Source organism: Coloeus monedula (assembly GCF_965178545.1).
Source record: "Coloeus monedula genome assembly, chromosome: 25".
Taxonomy (NCBI): Eukaryota; Metazoa; Chordata; class Aves; order Passeriformes; family Corvidae; genus Coloeus; species Coloeus monedula.
Window position 1 is genome coordinate 4581799 of NC_138805.1, and position 25824 is coordinate 4607622.

The 25824-nt window shown below is 51.4% G+C and overlaps 1 protein-coding gene across 1 annotated transcript; it reads left to right on the top strand.

Moving 5' to 3' along the window:
* Nucleotides 1-766: 766 nt before the first annotated feature.
* Nucleotides 767-21791, top strand: TRIM29 (tripartite motif containing 29; the record flags this gene model as incomplete). Its single annotated transcript, XM_082296985.1, has 9 exons — nt 767-1621; nt 8705-8800; nt 9957-10190; nt 10518-10716; nt 13789-13872; nt 17075-17134; nt 18143-18244; nt 19211-19290; nt 21729-21791. 9 exons carry the CDS (start codon nt 767-769, stop codon nt 21789-21791), a joined length of 1773 nt encoding a protein of 590 aa, XP_082153111.1.
* Between the last annotated feature and the right edge of the window lie 4033 nt (nt 21792-25824).

Here is a 25824-nt window from a genome sequence, read left to right on the forward strand (position 1 = left end):
TCCGTGGCTGGGTTATTTCCAGGTCTAGATGGACAGACCTTGTACAAACCCAAAATAAAATCAAAATAAAGGTAATAGGGCCATTTAAACCCAGTATTAACCATGCATTTCTCCTCCCTCCTGAATGCAGCAAGCCCTTGGGGGAGCCTGGTTGAAGAATGCTTTATTCTAGGCGTTCATTTTAATTACAACCCTAATTATTTTGGTGCATTGCTATGACCCAGTTAACAAACCCACCTTGGGCATCTCGTGGTCTCCCCAACCCTGCCCATCTCTGCAAGGAGGGGAACCTCAGCTGCTGGCCAAATTATTTTTGAAACAAGCGGTGGAACTGGTTGCTACATCTTAATGAAAATGACTTCTCTTTCTTTCTTTCTTTTTTTTTTTCAAGGAGCCATTTCTATGTATATAAACAGCCCTTCCTCCCCAACCTGGTTAGACAAGAATGTTCCTGGGTGTGGACTGCCTTGTATAATTAACTGCACAGCTGGAGCTTCTGATCCCTCCACGTCTGCTCCTTCCTTTCCTCCTTTCTTCCCCCCTGCATCCACCTCGGCGCGGTCTGGGTGCGCTGCTCCTCCTCGCAGGAGCTGCGGGTGCGTCACTCGGGCAGAAGGTTTCCTGCATTCCAGAGCCATTCCAGAGCCATTCCAGAGCCATTCCTTGCTGAGACAACGACCAGGTAGAGCCTGCCTGCCTTGGAGGGGGCTGAGAGACGGGAGCTGGAGCAGAGAGCGAGCAGAGAAGCCATTGACCCTGTTGAGACATGGAAACGGGGAGCGCAGCCAGGACAAACGGCACCGCCAGCAAGCCCGAGGACGTGAAGAGCCCAACTGCCCCCAAAAAAGAAGAGGAAGCCAAGAAGGCCACGAGCCCTGGCGGAGGCGAGAAAGAAGCTATAAAAGGCACGGGCGGTGCTGCATTGGAGACGGGGCAAATCAAGAGCTCCCTCTTCTCTGGGAGTGACTGGAAGAGGCCCATCATTCAGTTTGTGGAGTCATCCGACGAGAAGAGGTCAACCTACTTCAGCATGGACTCAGCAGACTCCAAGAAGATGCAGTTCGCCAGCGGCCAGATCGGAGACATGAGGAGACCGGCCCTGTCCTTCCCGGAGAAGGGCGACCTCAGGAAGTCCCTCTTCTCCTTGGATTCCAAAAAGAGCTTCCTGCCCGCTGACGGGGAAGGGAGGAAATCCTTGTTCTCTGCAGGGCAGATGGGGGACCTGAAGAAATCCTCCCTGCCTCTGGTGGAGACGGGCGACCTGAGAAGACCCTTCAACAAGGCCGACAGAGCCGCCGGCTCCCGGCCCCGCGTGAAGCTCGAGGATGTTCTCTGCGACTCCTGCATTGACAACAAGCAGAAGGCTGTGAAGTCCTGCCTGGTGTGCCAGGCTTCCTTCTGCGAGCTGCACCTCAAGCCCCACCTGGAGGGAGCGGCTTTCCGGGACCACCAGCTCCTGGACCCCATCAGGGACTTCGAAGCCAGAAAATGCCCTGTGCACGGGAAGACCATGGAGCTGTTCTGCCAGACAGACCAGATGTGCATCTGCTACCTCTGCATGTTCCAGGAGCACAAGAACCACAGCACGGTGACAGTGGAGATCGAGAAGGCAGGGAAAGAGGTAATTTGATTCTCCTTTTCTTCCTTCTGTTCCCAGCAGTCTGCAGATCCCAGTGTCACACCGCAGCCTTTGCTCCCCAGCCTGCAATCTCCCCTCAGATCATGGCTGGGATGGAATCCCGGGATGCAGTGGTGGTGGATGGGAAGTGTTTAGTGGAGAACTGATATTGCCTGCGTGCTGTTGCCATGGGATTGTCGTTCTCCCAATCCTGGCTGGAGCAGCACAGCGCTGGATTTAGGGATGGACAACCTGGTTTCCAGCACACCTGACTCTCAGCAGAAGCTGAATCAAAGCCAGAAATGCTGAGTTTTTAAAAACTATTCTTGAGTTTTGATGGTGTTTGTGGGATGTTACCCACAGAAAGGTGGGCATTGCTCAGGGGCAGGACCTCCACAACACAAGCTGTCAAACCAGTGGCTGCTAAAGTTCCTCATGGGCACTAATAACTATTGAAAATTGCTATCTCAGCTCCTTAGAGTGAGATGAGGTTTTGGATTTTTTTTTTTTTCCTTTTCTGTTGAGCCACACCTACGGAAAGAGTCTTTTGAAGCTCAGATGGGAAAAAAAAAAAAAAAAAACAACAAACCCTGGTGGCAAGCACAAAACCTGATCATTTCCCCTGAAGTGTTACTGCAACAGGTTTAGAGGATGGACATCCAGGGAGATTCCACTAATGAAATGTCTTTCAGCTTTGTTTGCCTAAAGCCTCCTGTTGTTTGCTTTCTGGGTGGATGAGGAGATTTCACTTGTTCTAGCAAAAATCAGGGGTTCACCACGTTTGTTGCTGCACATCCCCTGTGGTAAAAGCAGGACCCAGCCTAGAAACAGGACAGGAGAGATGGCAGAAAGGAGACCTGTAAAATAATAATTATATAAAACAATGTGCCTGGAGTCACACAGTCAGAACCTGGAAGGGCACTAAGATCTCCTAAACCCCAAACCAGTGCTGTGATGTGGTGACCAGGCAAACACAGGTTCCTGCTGTGAGAAATTCTTGAGTTCCCTTCATGGGAAGAACAATTTTACTCTTTCTAGGGAGCTGGGAAGATTTATCTCATCAGCCTGAAAGAGCATCTTGTGTAGAGCTTATCTCTGTCTTCTCTGGTCTTTCCTTGCCGTGTCATCTCCAGCTTGCAGCCTTGCTGAAACCAGACAAAGCCTCTTCCATGTCTCAGCCAGCCTTTCCCAGCTTCCTGCAGGGCTTGTTTGTTCCGTAATTGCCTGTCCTCGTGGTTTTGATGTCAGCCCTGAACACTGCAGAGCTCTAACATAAAGCTGTGTCTGGTGTCTGCCGGGGTGTCCAGTTCTTGCCCTGCAATGAGGGGAACAGCTGCTTCCTGAGGAAGCAAAGCTGCTCAGATCCTTCCCCCTGTGGCTGGATACACCTCCAGCACCTTGATTGTAAAGAGGCGACCGTGGATGAGCAGAGAACTGTGATTCAAATGGTGTTTGATTCCTCTCTCAGAGTCCTTGAGTCCTTAGGTCCTCCTGCACTGGCTCTGCCGCTGCTCAGCCTCAAGGAGTGAGGATTTATCAACATGAATCATGCACATGTGCAAGTTTCTCCTGACAACGAGTTTGATCTTGTTGTAACTCGAGCGAGCATTCACTCAGACAAAAACAATTAGCACGAAAGCTGTTGCCTACAAATGTTTGTTCCCACCTCTGATTTATTCACCAGAGGTGGAGCCTCAGCAAGAACCACAAAGAGCAATGAATGTTTCCAAGCCCCTGGTGTGCAACACCTCTCCTTATCAAATCAGCCCAGCTGGAATGTGACCACAAATTGGGAGAGTGGCTGGTGCTGCTGCCCTTTTGGAAGGGATAAGCAACAACCCCACGCCAGGTCACCCCTATCCCTGCCCTGTTTTCCCAGCTTGGCATCCCAGCAGCTCCAGAGTAGCTTTAAAACCTCCAAATTCATTCTGCCACTGGAGTGGTGACCAGAATAAAGCTGTGTCCAGCCAGAGCCTTTCACACAGTGCTGGATGTCCAGGACTTATCTGCGAGGATTTCCTTGTCCCTGGCTGCTGTGTGACTCCAGAACTGGAGAAAGTTCCAGAACTGGAGGGGGTTCAAGAACTGGAGAGAGTTCCAGAACTGGAGGGGGTTCCAGAACTGGAGAGAGTTCCAGAACTGGAGAGGGTTCCAGAACTGGAGAGAGTTCCAGAACTGGAGAGGGTTCCAGAACTGGAGAGGGTTCCAGAACTGGTGGTTGTTTCGCTGCACTGCCAGCCTGGGCGCTCAGCGATCTGGTGGCACAAAACTGTCACAGAATAAGCTGGGTTTAGGTCCATCTGCCCTTGAGTTCTGCCTGATTAATGCAGCTTGGAGCCTCTTTCAGGAGCCTGTCTTTGCTGTAGGCCTGTAGGGAAGAGAGGAGCTGTGCTTTGGAGCTGGGAAAGACCCTTCTGTGGAATTAGGAAACCCTGCTTGTCTCATGGAGCAGACAGAGACGGTGCAGCCCAGGAGAAGAGGAATGCAAACAAGCCAGAACAGAGACACCTATAGTTAGGCCTGATATCTCTGTCTCAGACAGAGAACACAGCAGCATCTTCCACTTTTCAGGAGCCTGGGGTGAGACTCACTCACCCCCTGTTCCGGCTGAGCAGACACAAGTGAAAGGCACAGGGGACTCAGACAGAGACATTTGTCCTGACTTCCCACCCTGTGCTATTTGCGTATTTTACCCAGCAAACCTTTAATGCTCTCCCCAGATCCACTTTGCATTCGTTTCCTGCTGCAGATTTAAAGGAAAAGTAACAGTTTGCAGCAGAACCAGTATAAAAAACAGCCGAGGAAAGGGTTGTGAGGCTGGGTAATAACCACTGACACTTGAAAAGTGAGAATTCTCCACAGCAGCTCCAATAAAACCCTTGATTTATCAGCAGAGCCAGAGCCCCCCTTGGAGCCAGCATCCTTCCTTCTGGAAGGGGATCCTTCATCCCAAACCTGTTTTACAGGCCTGCTCTCCAAAGGAGACAACTTCACCTCTGTCTGCCAGTCCCAGAGCTGTAAACAACCTGGCACTACCTTCCAGCACCAGCCTTGGTGCTCAGCATGTCAGGCCAGCTCTGCTGAAAAACTCTTTGATTTGGGCTTTTTTTCTGTAGTTATTTATCTTTTAAAGCAAAGTTCGCTGAGGGTACAGGGAAGTGCTGTGCAGGAAGGGGAGCTGGGTGTTCCTCCTTCCCACAGAGCAGCTTTGAAAAGGGGGGGATTTCACAAAGGCTGAGCCAGGCTTTGAAGAAACAAAGATGGATCCAGAGGGGTTCCCATCTCTGCACCACTTTCACTGAGCAGAGAACAAACAAAATAAAACCCTGGAAGGGTTTTGGGGCCTTTCTCGCTGGCGCAGCGCGGCTGTGAGATTTTATCTGCATCAGCTGTGGTTGCTCTGTGGACATAGCTCGGAATAGATGCTCTTTCCCCAGAGTTACCTGCAGGAAGGGCACTCATCTCCCAGCTGGAAATCTAGGAAGTGACTGTGATTGGAGCAAAATCGCCTGTTTGCCCAAATTCTGCATTAATCCTCTACACTGAGGGCAGAATCCAGGGAAAATCCACTTGTTTGCAAGCAAGGAGTTCCCTCCAAGCTGTTCAGGGAGCCTCAGCTCCTGCAGTGACATTTTTGCAGGGTGCTGGCAGAGTCTCCAGAGGTTTTAGCCCTCTGACACCACAGAAACTGAGATGGGGAAATGTCATCTTAAACCCAGCACAAATAATGTCTCAGACAACTCCCTGACTTTTCAGCCATGGCACCCACATGGACAACGAGTTGGAACAGCACTTCTCCAGCTCCCTGATTTCCTTGGGATGCTGCTGGCAGGTTAATTAGCAGAGCTCTCTCTCCCAGGCTGGGGACACTGGGGTGTTCCCAGAGCATTAAGGGCATGATGCTGCTTGTGCTGCTGCTGCCTTGCACAAACCACTTGCATCATCGTGCAAGGCTCATCATCTCCCATCTGCAGGTCCTCCACGGCACCAGGGCTGGGCTCAGCTGTGCGTGTTTGGATGGACGCTCTGAACTTTCACTGAAGCCTCTGAACTGCCCTAATTAACTGAGGCTCTAATAGGGGATCCAATCTTAGCTTGAAGGTTCTCAGTGCCTGCATTTCTCAACCAGCTGTGCTCAAAAATGGGCTGTATCTGGATTTCCTGGATTTCCTCCCACTGTTCCTGTTATTTCTGCTCTGGAGGGACCCCCACGATGGGGGGTGTTGCTGTTTTATCTCTCATTGGGATTTTATGAACCCCAGATCTTCCAATGGATTTGTTCTGGGTGGTCCATCAAGGATTTTTGACCCTGAGAAATCTGAGAAATATGAAGGCAGATAGGAGTTTCCTCTTAGGGAATGAAGCTGAGGCACCGCCTGTCCCTAATACCTGTGACCCCCCCACTGTAAATGCCTATTTGTGATACACATGGACAGCTAAAGCAACCTTCCAGACAAAAAAAAAAGGTCTTAAAACCATCAGGAAATCACCTCCTGAACCCCTTGATGTTGTGCTCCACCTCCAGAGCACCCTCTCTGAACCCTGCTGCCCATGCCACCAGTTTCTCCACTATTCCAGAGTTTCCCTGAATCTCTCTTTAACATTTTTTTTCTATGTTTAAGGTGGTTTTTTTGTAGTATTTTTAAAATGTTTTGCAGTACCACACACTCACACCTCCCTTCACCTCCCCTGCCCTGGCTGCAGCCTGTGCTGGTGTTTCCCCTTTGCCAAACCTGGCTGAGTGTGGGATTTGCATCCTGGCTCTTGGGACCATCTCTGTAATTCCCATTTGCAAGTCAGAAATCTCGCTCCAAATTGCTGAGTGGCTCTGCTCTTAAATGCTTGTTACACCCCACACCAGAAGCACCCAAACCACCTTTTGGGGGATGTTTGAATTGCTGAGAGTCAGGATCACTTCTACAAATCATAGTTCCCAAAATTCCTTGGAGACCCATCTTAATTAAAAAGGACTAGAAAAGCATAGTTATCACCCTCTTCCAGCCATCACCTGATTTTTTTTTTTTCCCTGTCATTTTCTCTGCAAATCCCTTGAGTTTGGGAGTGTCTGCATGGCTGTGAAAGTTCTGCTCTTCCCCAAAAATTCCTTCCAGTCTTTCTCTGTAGGATTGCACTCACGTTCCTATAAGGATATCCTGATTTTTGGGGATGAGGAGGGAAATAATTGCTCTGGAGATGAGCTTTTTACTTTGCAAACAAATAATTCCACCTGGATGTAGCTCTGGGGCTCAGGGAAACAACTGGAATTTGGGTGTCATTTCTCACATTGGCTAATGCAGTGCAATGGATAAATGGATCTAAAATATTTTTATCTCGTTGCCTTTCCCTGCTGTGCAGAGTCTTGATGCACAGGACATCTCCCACTGCACGTGGGAATGGAAACCAGCAGGAACTCCTCCAAGTCACTGTCTTGAAAATGTGAAAATTACGGGATCAAGCTCCTGTCTTTGTTCTTTTGATCAGTAGCAGAGCAAATTTTCTCATCTGGAATCCAGTGTGGGTTCCCTGGTGAACCTGTGCCACAAAATCCTTTCCTGTGAAATCCTGAACCCCTGGAGAGGGTGAGAATCAGCTCATGGCAGCCTTCAGGCCACTACTGAGGGTGTGTGGATAATATTTAGATGGCCAATGCTCTCCCAACTCCTAAAAACAATTTGAAGATGCAGCTTTTGTGGCACTGAGACACCTCTGAGCACACTTCCCTTTTTTCTTCCCACTTTCCTTGTTTTTTATAAGGCAACAAAACCACCATCCAATCCTTCTCCCTCCATAAATAGGGATTTTCTAAATTGGAGCAGCTGGGGTTGGTGCTCTCGGAGCAGCTGTGCTGGATTCCAGCTCCAGAGGGTGTTCAGACACTTGTCTGGCATCAAGACAAGAGCTCCTGTCTGGGCTGGTTCACAGCTTCTTCCCTGCTCTTCATTTCAAGTGGAGAACTGAAAACTTTTAAATTCCTGAGGGCAGCTCTGATCAATAAACACCCACATTTTCATGTTCCATTACGTTCTTGGACGGACAGCTGGACTGTGAGAGTGGATTTATCCATCCACGCCTCTAACTGTCCGCCTGAATTTAAGTGGTTTGGGTTAATCCTACAATTTTCCTAGAGATCCCCCGTGAACAGCGGGTTTTGAGCACTCTTCTAACATGACAGGACGCAGGGGATTTCTGCCAGCTCCATAGTTCCTCAACAGCTCTGGGCTGGGTGTCCCACAGCCAGATTGCCTCCGGCCACGGCTGTGACCAACCTGCACACCCGTGAAATGCAGAAATGCACCAACAAAGGCATCTGTGGGGCAGGGATGGTGAATGGGAACGACCTGGAGTTAACGGGGCAAGGCTTTGCCAGCATCCAGGTCCTGGGCCGATCTAGGGAAACAATGATCTGGGGAAACGGCGCATGGCTGCCCAACCTCCATGGCTCCACTGCCACAAATTCCTGCACAAGTCCCTGCTCCGAGCTTCTCTGGGAAGCCACTGCACAACGAAATGCAAATGAATGCCAGCGAAGTTGCTGATCTCAGCCCAGCAGGCTCTGACTACACCTCTTCCCTCCTCCTTTTGTGGCTTTTTTTTTTTTTTTTTTAATTTTTTTTTCCAAGCATTCCCCTGCTCCATCGCTACATGAAAGCTCTCAATTCAGAGCAAATTAATCCACGATCCTGTCTAAACAGAATTCCTGCCGGAGGCATCATCCTCTTGTTGCAACACTCGTCAAACGTCATTCCGTAATTACATGAAAACTGTTATTGCTGCACAGGCACACCCTGGGCTGGGCCCTGCTCTGCACACACAGCTGAATTTTGAAACAGCTCCCTTCCCCTGCAGCTCATGACTCCCATGTGATTAAAAGCAGCACCCTGACAGCCTGGGAGGTGGGTGCTGCTGCTTTGCTGAGGGAGCTGACTGTGCTGGGATGCTGCCCGCTGGCAGTGCCGGCAGCCTGGACCTCCCCGCTGCTGCTGCTGCTGCTGTTGAGCACAGCAGGGCAGGCTCGGGGCTGTTTGAAGTGGGCCACCCTCAGCCCCAGCTCACCAGGCTCCCTCTCTTCTCCTCTCCTCCCCACAGGCCGAGCTGTCGCTGCAGAAGGAGCAGCTGCAGCTGAAGATCATCGAGGTGGAAGATGAGGTGGACAAGTGGCAGAAGGAGAGGGACCGCATCAAGGTGTGTTTGAGATGTTAAATTCACCTCTTCCTCCTGTGATCACCGATTTCTTTTCTCCTTCTCCTCCTTTCCTCAAGACATTCAGCTCTTCCTCACTCCATCCTTCCCTGGCCTCTACCTCATCCCTATCCCAAACTCCAAGCCAAATCTTGGAAACAACAACTCCCACTGAAGGCGTCTTGTGACATTCCCTGCGGGGAGATCAAGCCCTGTTACAAAACCAAGGCACCTCCCTGCTTTGGCTCCTTTTTTAGGTCCTTTATGGCCCTTCCATCACCAGTAGCCAGGCAGATTTAGAAACAAAATCCACAAATAACCTGAAAAAGGGCTCTGGGTTGCCCAAACTGAGATAAGACAGCAGGAGCAGATGAAGCTACCCCAACAAACATCTTATTTATGGTGGAACAGCTTCTTTCCGTGCCGAGAGAGGGCTCCTTTATAATTCTTGCACCGTGGTGAGGGTTGGAATGGAGTCATGGTATTATTTTTTTCATTTATAGCCTAACTGAATAAAGCAGTGAAAGCACAAGTTGGAGACACCCCAGCAAATTTGCATAATATTAATAGGCAAAGCCATTCTTCTCCCTTTTATGTGGTGCAAGCACATTGGCTCACCAGCTCTGCTTTTCATCTGCTTTATTATTACTATTATTATTATTATTATTATTACTGGAAACCTGACCTAGAAATGTTGACTCTCAATATAGCTACATCCCCAGTCCTCCTGAGGAATGTTTCAGAGGCACCTCGAGGTCAGGCCTGTAAAAAGTGTTTCAGCACCTTTCATCATTGAAATGGTGGGAATTTGGTCCTCAAATTGTCCAGGAGCCAGAACCATGATTTAGGAGGCTACAGAGTGTTTTTAAATATCACCTGTGAGTGCATGAATGAAATAAGAGATATGCTCTTACCCCTGGGAAGGCAGTGTCCCCTTTGGATTGCATCCATGTGATCACTGCAGGAACAGGTATTGCTTCTCTTGGCACAGCTTTCCTGCAGCTAAGACTTGCATAGCTGGGGTTTCCATAACCTAAAAGCTGAATCCTTGGATTTATCCCCCTCTGTGTCCCTCTAATAGCAAAGAACTCTGTGAAATCTTAATATTTTCTTTCTCCTCTTTCCTGCTGCCTCCTTTGTCTGCCCCTTCCCCATCCAGAACTACACCACCAACGAGAAAGCCACGGTGGACCAGCACTTCAAGGAGCTGATCCGTGACCTGGAGAGGCAGAGGGATGAGGTGAAGGCTGCCCTGGACCAGCGAGAGAAGATCGCCTCGGAGAACGTGAAAGAAATCGTGGATGAGCTGGAGGAGAGGGCGAAGCTGCTGCGTGAGGACAAGGAGAACAGGGAGCAGATCCACCAGATCAGCGACTCCGTGCTCTTCCTGCAGGTGACAGAGACCTCATTTTCCTTTCCTTTGTCCCCACGAGGACAGGATTTGTCCCAAAGACAACCCCAAATAAGTGTGAGATGTGTGAACCTTCCCCAGTTCACTGCACATCCGTGTCAGGGGCTCACCTGGACGTTTGGAGCTGTCTGTGCTCTGGTGGGTGAGGAATGAGCTTGGACATGCCATGGCTGCAAACCATGGGCAGAACATTTTCCTGCCCATCTTCACTGCTTTCCTTTGCACCTTTGGAGTCTTAACAACAACCAGTTCCCTAGGATCTATCCTCTTATGCTCCTCATTAACCCATGATCCCTCTTTTTTTGGCAGGAATTTGGGGCTCTGATGAGGAATTATGTGCCCCCTCCATCCCTCCCAACCTACAGCGTGCTGCTGGAAGGGGAGAGCATGAGCCCATCCATGGGGCTGCTCAGGGATGACCTTCTCAACGTCTGCATGAGGCACGTGGAGAAGATCTGCAAGGCAGACCTGGGCCGCAACTTCATCGAGAGGAACCACATGGAGAACGGTAAAATATCCCAAATATTCCCCTTCCCTCCCTCGCTGCTCCCCTGGAAGGCAGGGTCAGGGGAGATGAGGGTGATGAGGACGATGAGCAATCCTGGTGAAGAAGAAAGTCAGCAAAGACCTGGGGGAAAAGTGGGAGTAACAACACCTGCAGCTGGAATGAATTCTGGAATATGGGAGACATTAGAATATGAATTCTGGAATATGGGAGTCATTAGAATATGAATTCTGGAATATCAGAGTTATCCTGCCACTCCTGTGTGGGGATGGAATCAGTAGAACTGCCAGGGAATTCAAGTATCTCATGTAGGGGACCAAACTGGCCCCAGTTCCCTGGTTCATGTTAGGGTTTCATGTTTAGGATTTAATGGGTTCTGCCAGCTCCTGTATGGGCTCAAGAACAGCCTCCCTTCCCTCCTACCCTGTGCCATTCTGCCTGTGCCAGGCTCCAGCGAGCCCCTGGAAGTTCAGCAGGACATTTTCCACATGGGAAACTCCACAGATCTGCTGAGGCAGCTCAGTGCAGGGAGAAGGCAGTGGCAGAAGGGTGAATGTGGGATGGCGAGTCTGAAATCCTATTTGTACACTCGGTTAGCACATGTGGGGTGCTGGTGTGACATCAGATATTACAACTGCAGGGTTTCAGCCTCTGCTTGCCTGGCTGGAACATGAAATACCCTGCAAGCACCTGCCACTGAAAAGGAAGTATTTGAAAATCTAATTTTCCAAGTCAAAAGGGCTCCATTTGGGTGTTAAGCTACAACCGAAACTGGAAAAACTCTGATCATACTCCCTGTTCCACTTGGGAGAGCTTTCCTGCCTGCCCTGATCCAGGATGTCCAAGGCATCCCCACACCTGAGTGATGTTTAAGGAGATCTTTAAGGTGCATGCAGAGGTCACAGCCAACACCACAGCACCAAAATTAATCTTTCAAGTTTATAACCCACTTCCTCCCAATTAGCCATGAATAAAGGCCTTGTCTTGCATCAGGCTCACACCTAAGATTAGGCCAGGGCACCACGATGGGGCTCTGCTGTCTGCACTTCCCAGCTCTCCCACAAGCAGCCTCTGTAACCCTGGGCAGGTTGCTTAATCCCAGGGATGGGAATGAGTGCTTATCTCACCTGGCTGCCGGGAGGATGTAATCTGTCAGTCATTGAGGAACCCCAGGAAGCAGGACAGCAGCGGGTGATGCGAGGAGAAATGGCACCCTGCTCTTCCAGGGGGATGTGGGAGCTGGAAAGGTGCAGGAATAACCTCAAGGCCAGTTCAGACAACACAAGACGCTGAGGAACTGTGCTGCAAATCTGCAAATCGCTGTTAATTCGCTCAAATTCAGTGTTTAGTGGCCGTCCCTCCTGTATCTACACCTTACACTGCCCATTCTCCAGCAAACAGGAATCAGATGGACCAGATCCTTCTGGACCAACCTTTCAGGAAGGTCAGGCGTCCCACTCCAAGTGCTCAGGATACACAGCTAGAGGCAGGTTTTTAAAGCTCTCCTGCCCTTAAAGTAGCACCAGAAATTGAACCTTACTTATCTTTCAACACTGCAGCATTCCCATTTAAATTCTCAACACTCCACGTGCTCCAGATTTACTGACAATAACTTGACATTAATAGGTGTCAAAAAAATTTGACAGTAACTTAATATGAATAGATGACAAACAAATCCAAAAATCGCTTTCTGCGCATTTTCCTTCCTTTGTTCACCTGAAGCTGTGCAGAATTTCCATCTGCTGGGATGGGTTTTGCCAGCCCTGAACCGTTTTCCTTGGGCATCCTTATAACCCAACAAGGTTCTGCAGCTGCTCAGTCCTGGTAGCTCAGGATAAAGCCTGATTACTTCTTGATTATTTTATCTGGGGTCTCCTCCGTGTTGTTGATGCCAGAAGCCCTGATTGTTATTTGAAATCCATGGAATTCAAGTGCCAAAACCATTTTTAACTCCTGCTCTGCAGAAACCTGGGTGCTTCCAGGAGCTTTAGCAAGGACACAGCTTGGAGTGTGCCTAATGAAAAGTTGGGAACAGGTGGGAAATGTTATTTATGGCGAGTCCCAGGAGCTTCAGAGCTCTCCCTTCTCCAAGCCACGGTGACAGATGAAAGAGGGCAGCACTCTGCATCCACTGGCTGCAAGGGAATTAAATCCATTAAGGAACTGTGGAGTTATTAACTTGGTCTCCCCCTGAGTCACTGCAACAAATTCATTTGCAGCTGGCTTGATCTTCTACTGTAAAACACTTCCCAGGAAGAAATCTTCTATTAATGGAATGAAACCTGCCTAATAGCAGACTCCAAAGGGAATCCACGTCCTTTCAGTTGTCATAACAGGAGCCTACGTGGCGAGGAGACAAATAATCAGGGAGCATTCAGGGAGCTTAAATAGCACTGGAATAAATGGGAGAAATAAAAGAAAAGTTTGTTCAGTGACTTGAGAATCAAAGAGTGGAGCTATTTAAACATGAAAACTGAATTTACTTCCTTGCAGAGAATGATAGGTTTACAGAGGCCTTCAAAGAAAGTGTTTTTATGAGCAAGTGTAGTGCTAAAGCCTCATTTCCTGTGAATCAGTGTCAGAAATCCAAACCCAGGCTGTATAGGAGTAAGTTTGATCCATGAAACCTGAACCAACCACCCTTGTCCAAGAGTTTAGAGCTGCTTGCAACACAGCTTTAGCATCTTCCACTAAAAACTGGAGAAGCCAAGCCATTTAACCCTCCCAGAACTGATTTCTGCAGCTTTAAATAGTGGCAGTTCTCGATCAGCCAGCCCTGTGCTCAGGTTAAACACACAAAAGGAGCCAAACTCAAACTTCTGAAGGCATTTTCAGCCACACAACAGTATTTTGGTAAGAAAACACCTCAACCCTCAGGGCTCGTTGTGGATTTTAGGAGATCCTGTGTCTGCTGAGAGGTTGAATGCTTCAGCTGGGCTCCGCCTCTGAGGGAACCTTTTATGTTCGACTCTGGGCAGCTCCAGAGCTGCTTTAGGTCCCAGCCAAAGATCCCACAGGGGGTTTAAAGACCACCAAAGTGCCTCCCCCAGCTCATGCCCTGCTCTGCTTCTCCAGGGGACCACCGGTTCATGATGAACAACTACGAGTGGAACCAGCCCGACAACCTGAAGAGATTTTCCATGTTCCTGTCTCCCAAAGGTAGGGCACCCCAGAGGTGGGCAGGCTCCCTTCCAGCTCAGGAAAAGAACTTCACTGATGATGTATCCCAAAATTTCCTCTCCCTCTGCACTTCCTCTCTCCAGCTTACAGAGCTTTGACAAGGTTTTGCCTCAAACAAGGCAGAAAAGGTTCTCAGCTTTATGGGGAAGAGCTGGAGCGACTGAACGCTATCCAGGAGTGAATATAGAGGAGTTTTAACAGGGGCTACCAGGATAAAATCAGAGTTTTTCTCCACCCAGAGCTCACCTCTCTGTGCTATCAAGTGAAAGCTGCACTAAGCACTAAGATTTTACTTTCACCACCAAACATTATTTTCCCTTCCAGGGAAAGGACAGAAGAAGTGAGGAATGTGTCCTACTAAAAGGCAGGAGTCTGGAGTTCCTCTCTGAGCTCTGACAGCAAGAGCCCTGGTGATTTGTTATGTCCCACGTGTTGCACGGCCACTGCAGGATGAGCTTTTGGAGTGAACCAGTGTTTCCAACACATTCAGCTCTAAAATCCCAGCTGTCATTCCTAAACTGGCACCCAGAGCGAGAAGCTGAGAGCGCTGAAAGCCCAGGCAAGGCGAGGAACAAAAGAGCAGGAAGGGTGGCACGGAACAAGGAACCACATTTCAGCCCTGCCCGGGTTTGCCAGGCGTCTCCAGCTCCCGTTCTGCAGACAGAGGGTGGGCAGGGATGTGCCAGCAGTGAGCAGGGACACTCCCTGCAGGCACATTCCTGCCCGTGCTGGGGTTTCCTGGGGATAACCCAGACCCCGACACTGAGCCCTTTGTCGGGATTGCCACTGTGCCCTTCTCCCGTGCCCTCAGCCCACACCTGGCAGCCCTGGCAGCCCTGAGGATGTTGTTTGGAGCAGGGCTGACATTCCCATTTCAGTGCCAGCAGGACTTGAGCAGGGCTCTTCCCAACTTCAGGGGCAGAGGGGCATTTTTTTAGAGTTGGGTTTGTTTTGCTGCTCAGCTGCCTCAGGGTTTCCAGGCCCTGTGCTGCCAGGGAAATCCTGCTCAGACCACAGACTCAGCCCTGCACCCAAAACTTTCCAGCCCCAGGGGACGTTTGAAAATAATTTCTAAAACTGCACAAGCTGAGCCTGTCTCGTCCCAAAATGTGGAGCTTTCAGGTGGAAACGGCCCCAAAGGCATTTAAAGAGTGTGGCAGGGGTGTGGTGGGAGGAACACTGGGCAATGTCATCCCATGTGTGTCTGGGACGGAGATGCTTCCCAGCCTGGCAAAAAGGAAGGGAAAAAAGGAAGGGAAAAGCCATTTTGGCAGTGCCACAGCATGGTCGGTGCTCTCATGAGTGCCTGAACCTCCCTCTGCTGCTCTCTGGAGCTGCTGGCACCTGGGAGAAGAGGCTCCTGCTGGGATCCAGCATCCCAACCTCCTGAAGATCCAGGAGGGATCTGCAGGCACTGCCAGATCCAGGTAGTGATGAGTGTCCAGAGCAGAGTGAGGGCTGTACAACAATTCCCCTCTCCCTGCAATGCATTTCTGACTGTCCAAACGCTGAGGGATCGTTCATCCCACCTCCACATCCGCGTTCTCCTGGAAACACAGACAATGCTGCCTTCCAAATTACTCATTCTGTGTTTTCTATCAACAAAGTGACTTTGGCCAAAACAACCGAGCTCATGATCGCACACAGAGCCTGTGCTGATGAACAGACCTCAGCAGGGTCAGGGCTCAGGGGTGACAGGCAGGATCCAGCTGCTGGAACCACACTGGTGGGGATTTGGGGAGCAGGATGAATCAGTAGGCAAGGCAGGAGATGCGACCCATTTAGCTTGCAGGCTGGCTAGCCGAGGATTACCTGATGAATAATGCAACATCCCCATCATCATTTCACTCTCTGGAGCTCTCTGCACCCTGTCCCTGTGTCAGCGAAGTCCAGCAGTGCAGCTGATTGCATCTTTGCTAAGGAATCCCATAAAACGGGAGGAAAAAGCGAGGACCACCCTTGGCATTGTGTAACAGGCTCGGAATCCTTCAGTATCTCATGGCAGTTTTGCTACACACCCTTTTTCTGGTGAGGCTGGGTCACTGCAGATTCTGCCCCAGGCCACAGTGGAAAGTCTGTTTGCTGGACTGAGGAATGCTCTGGGCTAATTACAGCAGCCCAAACTGAGGAACTGCTTGGATTCCAGCTGAATTTGTAAGGTTTTAAGCCCTGCATGAATTCAAGGAGACTTCCACTGCTCTTCTTGTTAAAAACAGTGTCATAATGAGTGGCTTCACACTGAAAGAGAGGAGGCTTAGATGGGATATTGGGAAGAATTTCTTCCTGTGAGGGTGGTGAGGCCCTGGCCCAGAGCAGCTGTGGCAGTGTCCAAGGCCAGGTTGGACAGGGCTTGGAGCCACCTGGGATAGTGGAAGGTGTCCCTGGCTGTGGCAGGGGGTGCAATTAGATGGTTTTTAAGGTCCCTTCCAACCCAAACCATTCTATGATCCCACATTTGCTTGCAGGGATGACAGGATGGGGCAGAGGGGAGATATAAAACATTTCAAACGCTGCCTCAAAGACAGAGGAACAATCTGTTCAACTGCTCCACGCTCCTTTCTGTCCTCTCCCACTAAGCTTTCTTCTCCTGATGTGTCAAACAGTTTGGCCAAAGCCAAAGTTGGAAAAATCATCTTGAAAGTCTTTGAATGAAGAGTAGAAGGGACTCGGGCACAAAGAGAGAGAATTGTGTAAACAGAAACACATCTTAAAATAGAGAAGCAGCCCACAGGATGGCAGCAGAGCCGCTCCAAGAATCCATCTTCTTTTTGCTTTCCCAGTGCCTCCCAGAAGGGCTACGGCAGCACCAGTCTGTGTCGTGGTGGCACCCTGGGGCACACGCCTGGCACAGGGCAGAGGGATGTTCCTGTCCTGGTGTCTCTGCAGCTCTGAACCCAAACCTCTGCCTGCAGATCTCTCATGTTGAGTAGCCAAACCTGAGCTGGCAAATTGCTGCAGCTCTGTGGCACTGAGAGCTCTGCTCACTGCAGGAGAAGCCTATTCCCCATTCCCTAACACCCAGGGATAAACCCCAGGTTCTCCTCTGCTCCCTGGGCCCAGATTTCTGCTTTGGGGCTGCTCCCAACTCGGTGGGGACCTTTTCCTAGAGCAATGCCAGGTACAGGCCTCTGGGCCAGCTCATCAGGAGCCAACTGCTGAACTGGATGCTCTTGTTTTACAGCCAATTTCAACCCACGGTCATGGGAATTTTCCTCCTTCCAAGCGACTGAGGAAACACTTGGTACGGGTAATTCCGCCTTCAGTTTGAGAGGATCTAACCCCCCGTGCCACAGCTTTCTGCCTGACTAACCCACCTTTCCTGCTGCTCTCTCAGCTGCCCTGGCACCTGCCAGTCCCAGAGCCAGCTCCTGGCTGGGCTATCAGCACTGTGTGCACCCACCCGAGCCCAGGCTCTCCGTGCTGTGCTCACAGGAGGGAAAGGCATCCCTGCTTCCCGTTGTTTGCACAGAGAAAGGAGGTGGAAAACACAGGAGCCAGTTTGCAAAGATCCCCAGATCCTGAACCATCATTCAGAACACTCTGGAGGTTGTGGCAGAACCAGGAGGAGACTCCAAATACTCTCAGAAGCATAAGGTGCTTCTCTCCATCACACCTTTTACCAATAAGTTCTCAAAGACACAGCCTGGCCTGTGTTCATGCCTTTTCTTCCCAGATCCCCATCTTCCTTTCCCTATATTTTCCTTCTTTGCCTCGTTCCTGCAAGGTCCAGCCTTTCCCTTCACGCTGGCAGCAGCCACGGCCACCCTGCCTGGGGGAGCTCTGGTGACTCAGGGCCACACCTCGGCCCTCCCTGCTTTCCATGCCACAGGCAGGGCTGTGTCCCTCTCATCTCTCAGATTCCTTCTGGCAGCCAGGGCCTGACCCCGAGGAGGCCAGGAGGGGAAGCGTTGCTTTAATGTCAGTGGGGTTTGAATGAAGCCTCCACTGCCAGGAGGCAAGGGCAGCGCTGGAGTCATCCCTGCTGCCTCTGGAGGTGCAGGAGCTGCTGCTCTGCGGCCACACCTGCACTTGGGGCTCTCAGGAGAAAGGCTCTTCCCTGCCTGGAGCACTGGGATCGCTCCCACCCACACACAGCTGCCTGCTCCCATCTGCCTTTTCTCCCTGAGAGAAAAGGGACAGGGCTGTCCCTGCCCACGCCCCTCGAGCCAGGTGAAGGCAGCGCCACAGGTGTGTTTGGAAATGCCCCCCTGCAGCCCCCTGGAATAACACAACCTCTTCTATCTTCCAGTAGGCAATGGCACTAAGCTGCCTTTTCAGTTCTCCTCGGTGGGACAGAATCCGCCCGGTGACTTCAGCAAACAGTCTGATGGGAGCCTCTTCACTAAGACCGGTACTAGGAACTGAGTATTCCCCTTCCTCCTGCCCCTTCTGAGGTGACAAGCCCCCTAATCCTGCTCTGGCTTCCCGGAGCACTCCCACACCTTGGCCTGACTGCCAATCTCCCAGGCACCTGCACACGAGCAACTCTGCTGAGCCAGGGCGACAAGGAGTGTTAAAAACTATTACAAAGTTTTGTTTAGTGAGCAGGTGAAGCGATTTTAAATTTTGTTTGAAATGGGATAAATTTTAGATGATTTTCGAGGAAGACGCCATGGCCATTCGCCCCTCTAGCTTTGTCACTGAAAAACAACACAAACAGCACAACCTTTAAAAAAAATATATTCAGGAGCTGCCTGTCCTCCTTCACCTGAACCAAACCCCCCATTCACCATCTCATCGTCCTCTCGTCACTACCCACGGGTCCAAGGGCGCCAGAGGTGGAATCCAAGAGCACCAGAACCTGCCCAGAGTCAGGTCTGATTAACCGGAGATGGTGGGGCAGGGCCGTGGTGCGATGCCCTGACACTGGCTGTGGCACAGCAGGGCTGCTGGCACCCGTGGGGCAGAGCAGAGCTGGGCGGCTGGAAGGGCTTCGGGCTTATCAAGCTGCCAGAGGAGCTGCAGAACCCCAGGCTCAGCTCTTTGCACTAATTAAACAGCCTGTGGTGCTCTCTGCAAGAGTCACAATGCTGACTTTGGGACTCGGCCTGAATTTAATTGGTCTGATTGCATTCCACCTCTCTGCATTCCTCAGACGTTTTAATTAGCCAGCCCTTCTTTCCTGCCTTTTCCTGCCTGGTTGGATGGTGGAAGAGGCACCGTCTGATGGCTGTCGGCTGCATTTCCATGTTGAGCAATGCAATACTAATGAGGTGGCACTTCCAGTCCTGCTGCTGGTCCTGGCGCTGGCCAGGGGACACGGGGGTGGTGGTGGCAGGGGCTGCTCTGTAACTGGCTGTGTTTTGTGTCGTCACAGCCTACCCCTCCATAGTGAGGCACCAGTCTGCAAAGGTGACGCCACAGACGTGGAAATCCTCCTCGAAGCAGTCTGTATTGGTAAGAAAAAGCTCTGTGGGGAGATTCAGCCTGTTCCAGGGAGGCTTCAGATGCAGGGATGGGTCCTTTGGAGGTGGGGAAATAAAGGCTTCAACCCTATTCAGGATGCAGATTAAGCCCCCAACTTCCACAGCTCTGGGGTGTGGGAATAATCAGTGCTGCAGAATTGATGATTGGAGAAGGTTTTGGTCTAAAATGTGATGCAGAAGATAGGAACTGTGCAAATCCTGTAAAATGATACTGAGAGGACTTTTCCTGCCTGCAGGTGTGCTCTCGACACCCACTCTGTGTCACTCTGTGACATCCAGAATGTGTAAATGACACCAAAGACAACCACATAAAAGCGCCTTGCTGGTCATGCCCTGCAGTGGGCAAATGCAGGATCAAAGATGAGGGGTCAGGCTGTGATCAGAAATCATCACAGCATCTCCGAGCCACTCGTTTTACACTGATCGTTGTCAGAGGCCCAGACCAGGGATGTTTTAGGGCTTGTAGTCTCAAATACACAACCAGGGAATGCATTGCCTCAGGAGCACCAAGTTAATCTGGTTTTATTCACACCGTGCTGCATTAAGGCCTTGCATGACCTGAATTAAGATTGTCGAGCTTTTGCCCGCACAGATGAAATCTTACATATGTTTTTTTTTAATTTCTGATTGCACATTTGTGGGAGATTATTTACTGTTCCATGGAAATGAGACCTGCAAGGAGCAGAGGGTCAGGAATTGAGAGCATTCCCACACTGAGGGAAACACACAACAGGTAGAAAGCGGCTGCAGCTGGATCTGCTCCATTTTCTAGGCTCCCCAGGAGGTGGATCCTGTGGAAGGGATGTTCCTTGGCAGATTCTTTCAGGAAATCCAGCCTCGAGCCTTTGAAGGTGCTGCAGCAAAGCAGCAAAATTCTGCCGTCCCTTCTGCCTTGGGTTTGACCCTCTAAAACATCATCACCCACATCCACTGTGTGTTCCCAGTGATTTTTCCTTAATCCCCACAGAGAAAATCTGGGTAACTGCTCCCACCATTGCCTCCCTGTCTCCTTTCCCCTGCCAGGCACACATCTGTAATGACCATTTTCTTTTTATAGCCAATATTCACCACACAGCCCTGAACCCAACAACTGAGCTGATAAATATGAGCATTTAAAAGCACCAAAATAGAAATACACACTCCAGGCTGCAGGATCTCTGTAGGAGCTTTTATGGTCTATTGGGCCAATAATCTGGCTTTTAAAATAGCCTTAAATGTGTATTTAAGTAATATACCTTCTAAAAGGTCTGTAAATACGAATTTTCACAAAGGATTGTGCTGTTTAAGGAGGAAGGTCTTTTTCATGCCCAGGGAGCTCTTTCAAATGAAGCCCCCCCCCTCCTTCATATCTTAATTATGTTGGAAATTAAAGCCATAAAATGAAAAGAATCTCGACAAAAGGGAACGTGGAGCAGGAGGTGTTGAGCGCTGAGCAGGGAGATGGGCTGGGTTTGCTCTGCCCGTGCTTCCTGCTGTTCCTAATATTAAATAGGGCTGCACTAAACGGGGCCAGAACATTCCTGTGGGCCCTCTCCCACCTTCTGCACCTGAGAACAAACCCAGCACACACTGGACATTAAAAACCCCCTCTTTTCCTGATTTCCATGGTCACTCCTTCAGTGGTAGGAGGATATTCCCACCCAGGCTGCAGCCAGTGATCCCAGCAAAGAAACTGGCTGCTGTTTTTGCACCACGAGGCTGCACAACACAACCTTGCCACGTGTTGCTCCTTGAAATGGGGCAGATCAGAGTGAAATTCCAGGGGCAGGTCCTGATGGGATGAGGTTCACTCAGGGGCCGCAGCAAACGGAGCTGGAGAGGCAGAAAATGCCAATTCCTGTTGGTTCTGCCCCACCTCTCCATTTATATTTCTGTTTACACAAACGCTGGGCGCTGCAGCGCACGGAGGCACCAACCAACGCTGCCCCACTGTGTGGGAATTGCCACGCACAAGAGTTTGGGGTTTGCCAGCCAGAGAGCACAAATAAACCCCACACAACTTGCATAACTGTGTGTGGCTCCCAGTGTGACAGCTCCCCTGAGCTGTCAGGTTAGTGAGCAATTAAAACACACTGACAGAGGCATAAAAATAAAGGTGACATTCCCGTTCTCCCTAAAAAAGCCCTCTCATCAAGCCGTGAGTCACAGTCTGAGGTTTTACATGAGGCATCCTTTGGCTCGGCAGCAGGGGCCATGCAAAGCACGTGTGTAAATCAAAAAAAGCCCAAAGTTGCTTGCATTTGATGGCTCCAGCACCTCCAGGAGGAGAAGGAGGCAGCGCTGCTGTCCAGGAGGAGAAGCTGGAGGTGCTGGGGCAGGAATTTGTAAGATATGGATGGATGGGTGAGGTGTAGGAGGTCAGGAAGAGGAGGGGGGCTCCAACTGACGTGCCCCAAATTCTCCTTGCAGTCACATTACCGCCCCTTTTACGTCAACAAAGGCAACGGAGCCACCTCCAACGAGGCGCCCTGAGGATTCCGGGAGAGCTGGCAGCGCTCGGAGTGGAGACTCAGCTGCGGATTTCCATGGATGTACCCGCTACTCTCTTAACCTTACTGCTCTAATCTCTGCCCGGGACAGGGGAGGTGCACGAGGGAATTGCCTTTCCCTGAGGAAACCAGGACTTTTCCCCAAATCACCCGCTCGCCTTGAGAGCTCCGCAGGCCTTAACAGCGTAACCCCGTCCTCTGCTGTCCCCTCCTTGTCCCCTCTCTGTCCCCAGCTGCTCTGCCCCTCCTGGGAATTGTGGATGCTTGGGTGGCACCCCCTGCTAGGCAGCTGTCCCCCTGTCCCCAGAGCTGTTAAATCCTGGTGAAGGCCCCAAGCTGGCCGTTCCCAAAGCTCTTCCCAGCACGAAGAGGTCCCAGGCTTGAGCTCTTCCCATACCTCTCCACCCTGGGGACACCCAGCTCCCGCTGGGATCAGATCCCCTGGTGGCATCAGGCATCCCCAGGGTCCTCCAGCAGCTCAGCTCTGCTCCTCACCTGCCAAAGAGGTCCAGCAGGAGCTTCCCAGAGCTGCTGGAGGAAGCCAGGGAGGCTTTCCAGCCCATTAAAGTGCCCCTCCAGCCACCTTTTCAAATTAAAAAATAAAAAGCAAATCCATCCTAGTAACAGAAGATTGATTAGATGCCATAGGTGGTGGGTGCTTTTCTGGTTTGTGGTGGTTTTTCTTAATTCCCCTAAACCCAAATTGATCTGCATTCTGTTGTTCAGCTATTTTATATTTTTTTCCCTGCAGTGGGCAATGAGAATTACTGCCGCAGCTTTTTGCTCAGGATCATGTTTTTGTATTTGTCCCCTGGACAGATGAATCACATCCAGGGCTGGATAACCATTCCATGATCTCCCTGAGGTGATTTTCCCTCTCCATGGACAAGCTGAGGGGTTCAGTCCGTGCCGTGTAGGGCAGTCAGGGGGAGAAATGGGATAAAAGCCCTTAAATGGTGAAAACCAAGACCTAACAGCTCCTTTCCATGGTTTGCTCTATTCAGGCAGTTTTGGAATGGCTTTCCCCCCACTTTTTCCTGCTTGCAGCACCTTGCTGAGGGAGATCCCACCTGAAAATTCCTTCCTGGCTCATCCCTTCGCAAAGATACTCACGGCTTTGTAACCCAACTCCTCACCCCAAACTCCTGGGCCTGAATGTCTGTTGCTCCAGAGAACTTGAAATGTCACTTTATAATGAGGGTTTTTTTCCCCATAAAGACCAGAGAGGGAAGAGGCTGGCGTGGTAGGGCAGGATGTGACAAAAGGGATGTGCAAAAAGGGATGGAATTGCTGGGAAAAGCACTGAGGGCTCTGAGTATGTGTGTGAAAGGATAAAACCAGCCCCCTCCGGCTCTCACTGTTTGTTTTGCCCCTGAGCAGGTCCAGTAAAACCTTCCACCACCTCCTTCCCATGCTCCAAAATGTGGGCATGACCCTTCCTCCTCCTCCAAAGCTTGGATGTTAAAATCCCCCCGTCCCTCCCTGCCCTGAGGAAGGCTGGGTGGTGCCAGCCGGGACCTGCCTGAGGACACCACTGTCCCCTTCCTCCCGCTGTCCCCTGCCCTCTCTGCACCCCCACAGCCTCTTTGCTCCCCTTCCCCTCCCCAGGGGCCTTCCCAGCCCTTGCACACACGAATTCCCACAAGGAATGGAGCTGCTCCCCATTTGCCTCAGCCCTGGAGGACGCCCGGCCCCCGCTGGTGCCCCCCAGCCCCTTTTCCCCCTGGGATGGGGCACATCCCAGCCCTGTGGTACCTCTGCTTCCCGGGGGGACTTCCAGCGAGCCTTTGAGGTGTGCAGGAACTGTTTTGATCATGTCTTGGTCAGCAAAGCAAGAGGGGTTCCACCACCTCCTCCTCCTCAGGCAGGGCACGGCCGCGCTGGCGATGTAAACGAGGCCCCTCACGTGTGCACCACGCTGCAGAAATAAAGGAGAAAGCTCCATGTCTGACCAAAACCAACGGGGTAAGCTCTGTCCTTGGCGTCTCTGTGCTCTCAGTGAGGTTGAGTCTCCCCAGATTATCCTTTATGTGAGCAGCAGGCTTGGAGAACCCATCTTCCCACCTCTGTTTTGCTGCTTTTTGGGTATTTAAGGGCAGAGGAAATTCCCACATCCTTGAGGGCCAGAAGCTGATGGATGCATTTCCAGTTCCCAAGCATTGGTGCCACAAAAGTCCTTCCCTGCAAGGGCATTTCTGAAAAACCCCTCAGCCTGTGCCAGAGTTAAACCTCAGTAGCTCCCACTGCAGGAAAACACTTGCTCCTGTATTCACTGGCCAAAATGAGACTGTTTTGCCCCAGCCCAGAGCTGGATCTCCTCAAGAGGTTGGTTCTGGGCACCACTGGGACCCTCCACCCACTCGAGCCCTTCTGGGGACTTCTGGTTCTGCTCAGTTCAAAGGTCTTGTGTCCATCACAGCGTCTCCTTCCTCTGAGGAAGAGGGAGAGACAAAACCCCTGTGGGGTGCTAAAGATGCAGATTCAAGGCCAAAACCAAGGAGATGTAGCACTGACAGCTGGTTAAAAGAGCAACTGTACATCCCTCTGTGTGGACAAGGGTTATTCACATCCCCAGACGGATGAAAGCAGGAGGATTTCCAGAGGATTCCTGGCATGTTTCTACTCCCAGGCACTAAACACCAGCTATTTTTCCCCAGACATCACCAACACTCAACCTGAAGAGCCAGGATCCCACCAATTCACCGAGGAGCCAGTAAATCCTTCTTGTTTACCCCACAAGGGAGTTGGCAGAGGAGAGAGCTCAGCTCTTTCCCATCAATTCCACTCATTGCCTCCATTACTGTTATTACTGTGATTAAAAAGCAATCACAGAGAAATCTTCTTCCTGTCCTGGAACTGCTGCAGAACGTCTCAGTTCCACCATGGGAGCAGGAGGAGAGTGAGTTATGAGCACTCCCTGCGCTCCTGGGCTCAGTGACACCAGGAAATGGTGATGGAGCTCCTGGCCTAGGCAGTGAGCAGGGCTGGAATGGAGTAATGAACCTTTTTGATGCAGGGGGGGTGGATTAAATGGGCTTTAAAGGGTCCCTCCCAATCCAAATTATTCATGATTGCCTAAGGAGCAGCAGTGATGGGTCTCTCCCAGGTCCAGCCAGGGAGTGGGGGTGTGGGGGATGCTTGGACACCCAAAGGAGCTCTCAGAGCAAGGCTCAGGGACCTCCACAGGGTGACTCGGAGTGAAACCAGCGGCTGTGGCAGCTCTGCGGTGGGGCTGGGTCACGGAATCACAGCATGGTTTGGGTTGGAATGGGCCTTAAAGGTCATCCCGTTCCAAGCCCTGCCATGGACAGGGAAGCTGCTAGGCTGGGTTACTCGAGGCGGGAGGTGGCTCTGTGGACAGTCCCAGGATGGATCCTGGGGACAGGAGATGGCTCGGGGCCAGTCCATGAGTCAGTCCCGGGGGCATGAGGGTGTCAGGGCTGGTCGCAGGGTGGATCCCAGTGCAAGAGGCAGCTCGGGGTTGGTCCCAGGGACAATCCTGGGGGAGGTGGTGGCTCCCGGGACAATCCCAGGAGGGATCCCGGGGCAGGAGGTGACTCGGGGCCGGTCCCAGGGACAATCCCGGGAGGGATCCCGGGGCAGGAGGTGGCTCGGGGCCGGTCCCAGGGACAATCCCAGGAGGGATCCCGGGGCAGGAGGTGACTCGGGGCCGGTCCCAGGGACAATCCCAGGAGGGATCCCGGGGCAGGAGGTGGCTCGGGGCTGGTCCCAGGGACAATCCCGGGGGAGCTGGTGGCTCCCGGGACAATCCCAGGAGGGATCCCGGAGCAGGAGGTGACTCGGGGCCGGTCCCAGGGACAATCCCAGGAGGGATCCCGGGACAGGACTCGGGGCCGGTCCCAGGGACAATCCCAGGAGGGATCCCGGGACAGGACTCGGGGCCGGTCCCAGGGACAATCCCAGGAGGGATCCCGGGACAGGACTCGGGGCCGGTCCCAGGGACAATCCCAGGAGGGATCCCGGGGCAGGGGCAGCTGCCGGGGCCGCTCCCAGGT